At 43.8% G+C, this 6,467-nt stretch overlaps 1 protein-coding gene across 1 annotated transcript; it reads right to left on the reverse strand.

Moving 5' to 3' along the window:
- Nucleotides 1-691: 691 nt before the first annotated feature.
- KCNF1 (potassium voltage-gated channel modifier subfamily F member 1) lies at nucleotides 692-3,169 on the reverse strand. Its single transcript, XM_036748347.1, has 2 exons — nucleotides 2,860-3,169; nucleotides 692-2,611 (listed from the first exon to the last, which is right to left on the reverse strand). Exon 2 carries the CDS (start codon nucleotides 2,555-2,557, stop codon nucleotides 1,082-1,084), a length of 1,476 nt encoding a protein of 491 aa, XP_036604242.1. The 5' UTR covers nucleotides 2,558-2,611; nucleotides 2,860-3,169; the 3' UTR covers nucleotides 692-1,081.
- Nucleotides 3,170-6,467: the final 3,298 nt, after the last annotated feature.

Below are 6,467 nucleotides of genomic sequence, written 5' to 3' on the forward strand. Positions count from 1 at the left end.
CACTGCCTCCCTCATCAAGGGACAGTAAATTTAGAATCATAAGACACCAGCAGGGTCATCTAGGCCTTTTGTGTGTCATGGACTCCTTTGGCAGGGTGGAAAAGCCCACAATGCCCTCTTTGGAATAGGATTTTTAAATTCATAAAATAAAATACATAGGATTACAAAAGATACCAGTTGTACCGAAATATAGTTGTAAAAATAAAAAACTAAGTTCACAGACCATAGATTAAGAAACCTCAATCTCAAACAACACCTCATGTTATAGATGAGGAAGCTTGGGTCCTGAAAAGTTAAGTGATTTGACTAAAAGGCAGAGTTGGAATTCAAACCCAGATATTCTGACTCCAAAACATATATATTTGGGTGAGAAAACCAGGTACAGAGAAGGAAAATGGCCGCTACACATTGAGTCAATGGGAAAGCCAGGATGTGGACCCAGGTCTCCAAGTCCAGCATTCTTTCGGCTACTATCTATATAGAGCTGTCTGGAATGTGGCAAACCTCCTTAACTTGACATATCCCTCCAGTGTGCGCTCACATCTTTAATTAGATCTGGACTAAAAATACTCCCCCACCCCCTGGCTCCACACCTACTGCACACAACTCAGGGATGACAGTCAGCTTTGGTATTTGAACCAAGCAATGTCTTTTGTGGGTAAAAGTCCAGGGACACAACCCAAAACACAGGTTTGTGGTTGATAGAGTTGGAGGCTTTATTAGACCAGATACAGAACTCAGAGTTGGTCAGATGGCACACCCAAATTATTTCACAACTATTGCCTGATGTGTAACTAACACACCTCATTTTCTCATCAGGGATAAGCTGGCTTTCTAATCACCCCTTAGACCTTGATCTTCCCTGAACTATTGGCAGGTAATAAAAACAAAGTCTTACCCAAATGGGGCCCAGAAGTAATTAAGATTTGTATTCAGGTGGAGGAAGAGGGAAAGGAAAGGGAATGGAAAGAAGAGAGAACAGCTTTCAGGCACCCAAATGACAATTCCTGCAATATCCTTGGTGGCAGCTCATCAGTCTTGTGTCCAAGTGGGAGGGCCAGAGCCCCCCAAACCCTGTTGTTCACTTGCAGCTCTGAAGCCGGGTCCTATAATGTTTCTCATCTGACAAGAGGGGGATGAAGGTGTCACTGTGGGAGACCTTTAACCTGCTGCTCCACAAAGGGACCTCCTTCCCTTCCTGCTGCGGCTGGAGATTGTCCAGGTCACTCCGGGACCCCCCGGCTCTCCCTTCACTGGAGTTGAGTTCCATCAGCTCCAGCTCATGTTTGGCTGCTGTCTCTAGCACCCTCTGCTTGTTGTAATACCTGACAAAGTTGTTGATGATGGGGTGAATGGGAAGGGCAATGGCAATGACCCCACAGAGGAAGCTGATGGCAGCATTCAACTTGCCTAGAGTGGTCTTGGGGTAGATGTCCCCATACCCCACTGTTGTCATGGTGATGATGGCCCACCAGAAGGATTGGGGGATGCTTTTAAAAAGTGTCTCTGGGTGGCTCTGCTCCATAGTGTAGCCAAGGGCAGAAAAGACAAAAATCCCCACAGCCAGATACATCAGGAGCAGCCCAAGCTCCTTGAAGCTCCGTTTCAGAGCATAGGTCAAGGTCTGCAGCCCAGAAGAGTGACGTGCCAGTTTGAAGATTCTTGCTATCCTCATGATGCGCAAGGCTTGGACTGCCTGCTGCACATTGGTCAACTCCATCATCCGGGCCCCAAAGTGGGTCAGAGTCAGGCTTACATAGAAAGGTAGGATGGCCAAGACATCAATGATATTCATGAAAGACAAAGCAAAGTGGAGCTTGTTGGGAGATGAGATGAGCCGAAGCACATACTCGAGAGTGAACCAGCCAATACAAGCAGTCTCGATGTTGTCCAGCGTGGGATGTTCCACATGGTTCCCCTCATCGTCTAAAATCTGAAGCTCTGGGATGGTCCCCATGCACATGACCACTGATGAGATCAATATCAAGAGAAAGGACAGAATGGCCACGATCCGGGCTGGGCAGGAGGACTCTGGTTTCTCCATGAATTTCCAAATACACTTTTGGCACCTTTTCCAGCGATTTTCTGAGGCATCCACTCCCAAATCATCCAGGATCAACTGGACCCTGCGGGCAATCTCCTCCAGCTCTTCTCGTTTCTCGCTCAGGTGACTCTTACAACAATCATCCAAGAACTTGAGGTCCACTTTCCAGAACTCCATTTCATTCTTGAAGCAAATGGGACAGATCCCCTTTTTCATGTGAACCTCTCCAAAGTAATAGACCTCGATAACACATTTGAAGGCATCAGGGTCCCGATCAAAGTAAAATTCTCTCTTCCCTGGGTCATAATCATCACACAGAGAGAAAATGGTATCGTAACCCCCAGCCAAACAGTTGATTAATTCAGCCAGCCGGGTTTCTGGATACTGGCTCAGCAGGTCTCCATACAGGACCTGCCTCACTCCTCCAACATTGACCACAATCTCTATGTCTTCAGTGTTTTCTGACCCGTTACTGTCCAGCTCCAACAGGCTGGAATCCCCTGCCCCATTCATCCTGCCGTCTTGGCTGCTCCCCGCTTCTACCCAACCCTCACCAGGCTGCCGTCTCTGTGAAGACAAATGAAAGCACAAGTCAGGGATCTTATAGTGAAACTCTGAATGACTCCTGGGGGGAGCAAGAAGGCTCCGGGCAGGCATTTACAATCTGTCAAAGCTTACAAGGTATGTAACAGGCTGCTGGGGAAGGACTAGGCTCCTGGAGGGAGAGAGGGAGGGAGGGAGTCAAGGGGAAACTTGAGCCAGGAAAGGCTACTTTCGTTTGATTCAGATGGAGGAAAGCAGCAAAGGAAACTCACCTCCTGCGTGGGTGCTCCTGATATTTGAGGTCCCTGTTTTTTTCTTCCTGAAGTGATGTCTCTTCATGGACCCAGAAGCACTGCCAGTTGTCTTTTGCACAGATTAACAGAAAGAGGAGTCATCGGCAGGCTTCAATGGGTCAGATGATCCAAACCCTCCTCACTGGGGGCTGTCACCCCCATTGGCCTTGCATGCAGCTCCAGAGCTGCTGGCTGGGGCTGCTGCTTCGAGGTCCTCCTGAGTTGACTTGTGGACTCCTACGGAACAGTAAGTGGAAGTGTTCAGAGGGAGAACTTGATCAGAGGGGTTTGTTTTTCCAATGCTGTTTCTAAACAGAATAGGAATTCCTGGCTGACGTCAAGAGCTTTCAAAACGGTACCCTCTTCTGGTGAAATTCAGCAAAGCACAAGACAGCCTCAACTCACCGCTGGGAGCCAAGTATGAGCGAGGTTTAGGCTGCTGTTGCTGCTGCTGCTGCTGCCTCCTCTCTGGCAGCTGTGGGCAAAAGGGAACCAGTCCTGAGTCAGGAGTCAGAGGAGCTGAGTTAGAAAGCTAACTCTCCTCTTTACTACTGAATGGCAGCTGGTCACTTCTCTTGGCCTCAATTTCCTCTCCTAAGGAGGAGGAGGTGAGACTGCCTGGTCTCTAAGCTCCTTCCTAGCTGTAAATCCCTTCGATGAGACCCTTGAATCTCATACCTTCTGTGTCCTTAATGAAAGGTCATACAAAAAGAATGTCCAGCTTTAAAACAATACAGCTGCCAGAACTGGAGGAACAAGGGACTTACTGTAAAAATTATGGAACTGGCAGGTAAAAACTTGCCCCAGCTCTGCCATTTACTGGCTATGTGATCTTGGCCAATGATTATTTTTTTGGAGGGAGGAGGAGGCAGTTGGGGTTAGGTGACTTGCCCAGGGTCACACAACTACTAAGTATCTCAGGCCACATTTAAAGTCAGGTCCTCCTGACTCCAGGGCTACTGGATGTTGTGGAAATGCTTGTTTTATTCCATAAATTTAAAAAAAAATGCTTTTGTTGTTTTTTTTTATTTTAAATTAATTTATTTATTTCTAGTTTAGACCATTCAGTTCCACAAGCTTTTGAGTTCCAGATTTTCTCCCCCTCTCTCCCCAAGATGGTATGCAATCTGATATAGGCTCTACATATACATAAAATTTTTTTTTATTTAAAAGAAGAAATATGCATTGTTTCAAATAAAATCTCATACACTCAGCTGAAAATTTGTATCTCCTTAACCCAAACCCCTACTCTCAGTATTTCAATGCTTCCCATCTTTCAAGCTCAATTCAAATTTCATCTATTCCAAGAAGCCCATGGTTCAACTGCCTGTTAATCATGTCCACCTGGATGTCCTGCTATAATACCTAACTTATTACAAGGTCAGAACATCTACAAACTACAAGGAACCCTAGAGAGAATATAGGTTCTATTCTATCATTTTAGAGAGGAGGAAACTGAGTCCCAGAAAGGGAAAGTAATTTGTTCAATGTCACACTGCTAGTTAGTAAAGAAATCAAGACTAGAACTTGTTTTTTGACTGAAAGTCAAGTGCTCTTTCTGCTATGCTAATCTGTTTTTCCACCACATAATTCAGCACTTAATTACATATAAACTCCTTTGTGTTGTTTGTTGTTGCTTCCTTTGTGTTCATCTCCTCTCTAAAATCAGCTCCCCCATCCTGACCATCCTTCCTGTCACCCAAGTGGGAAACCTGAGTCATCATTGACTCCTCCTCTCTCTTATCTACCACCCACACCCCACTCAGTCATCAAATCCTCTAATTCTTCCTTTACAATGTCCCTCCCAGCCATCCCATCTTTTCCATTCCCATGCCTTCTATCCTAGTTCAAATTCCCCACTTTGGAACTATTTCAATATATCCTAACTGATCTCTATACTTCTAGTCAAGTCAACAAGTCAATAAGCATTTATTAAGCTCCTATTTGCCTGGCCCTGTGCTAAGTGCTGGGGATACAAAGAAAGACCAAAAACAAAGACAAACAAAAAACAGTCCCTGATCTTGAGAATCTCACAGTCAGTTGGGGGAAACAACATGAAATCTACTATATGCAAACAAGATATATATGGAATAAATTGGAGATAAACACAGCTCATGCTACCAGAATAATCTTCATAAGACATTACTTTCATTATGTCACAGTTCAAGCATTTTTTATTGTGTCCTCACTTACTAACTGAATACGTCCAAATCCTTTAGCCTGATAATTAAAGCTCTCCACGACATGGCCCCAATCTACCTTTCCAAAGTTATCTCCTACTGCCTATAAAATGATTGTCGTGGAACTAGAGGTCATTTTAAAGGTCTCTGACTCCAAACTCCCACCCACACAGGAATGCCTTCTACAACATTGCTCAGAGGTAGTTATTCAGTCTTTACTTGAGGTAATCATGCTAATATCTAAGAATACAGACACCCCTAGCCCCCACCCCCAGTTTGGGATCCTGGTTCTGCCACTTTCTACTTTTGAAACCTTGGACAAGTTCTCTATCTGGTTCCCCAGTTTCTCTGTATGCAAAATGATGAGGTGGACTAAGGTTCCTAAGGTCCATTCCAGTTCTGAATTCTTTATTCCTATTAGTTCTTCCAAGGATGGGAAGCTCACTATCTTAAGGTAACTCATTGCATTGTTAGACAATCCTAGTTATTAGAGATTTTCTATGCTGTCCCTTTGCTCCAGCCAGATAGGTTCACTTACTGTCTCCCTAACACGCTTTGCGTTTTCCTGACTAAACCTTTGCACATAGGATGGGATGTGTTGGAGCCAGCTAGAACTGGCCAAGGAGAGCCAACTGTTAAATTTTTAGTGTAAATATTTAGACCTCGGAAATTGGTAAACAGTACCAATCAGGACAGCTAAGTGTCACAAGGGAAGCTAGGTGGCACAGTGGATAGAGAGGAAGAGTTGGACACTACTGAAACGACTCAACAACAACAGAAATTATTGTCTAAAGTATTTTTCTAGTTCTGCTTGGTATCAGTTCACATAAATTCTTCCATATTTCTCTGAATCTGTCATGTTCTTAGATGCAGCTTAGTGGTACAGTGGACAGCGCACTGGTCCTAGAATCAGGAAGACCTGAGTTCTAATCCAGCCTCAGACTATTAATAGTTACATGGCCTTAAAATACATTTCCAGTGTGACCAGCAGACTGTTTTTTCTAAGAGGGATGCTCTAAACAAGGGATGATCCAAACAAGAGCTGTGTTTTAAATATTTAGATGGTTACTTGTTGGTCTCTAGTTAAATTGGTTATCTATCTAGTTACCAATGCTGCAGTAGTGCAATCACCTATACATTATTTAAATATATTTAACTGTTAAATGGCTCTACCCACCAATAATGAAATAGACCTTTATGAAAACTGTGCAATTGTGTGCATGTTTGTTTTATGTTCCTTTTAACAAATTTGATATTACCATTGGATGAGATGGATCAGTGGATGTTTTGAGATGAGGTACAAAAATTTTGTTAATTCACCATCATTAGAAATACTTTGGTATCCCAGAATAATACAAATTATGAATAAAACAAATATGCATAATTGTGCCTCCAAGTATTTGCAGA

This window comes from Trichosurus vulpecula, chromosome 3 (assembly GCF_011100635.1).
Source record: "Trichosurus vulpecula isolate mTriVul1 chromosome 3, mTriVul1.pri, whole genome shotgun sequence".
Classification (NCBI taxonomy): Eukaryota; Metazoa; Chordata; class Mammalia; order Diprotodontia; family Phalangeridae; genus Trichosurus; species Trichosurus vulpecula.

Coding starts and splice junctions, on each gene's coding strand:
- KCNF1 (XM_036748347.1), bottom strand. CDS start 2,557: ATGAATGGGGCAGGGGATTCCAGCCTGTTGGAGCTGGACAGTAACGGG.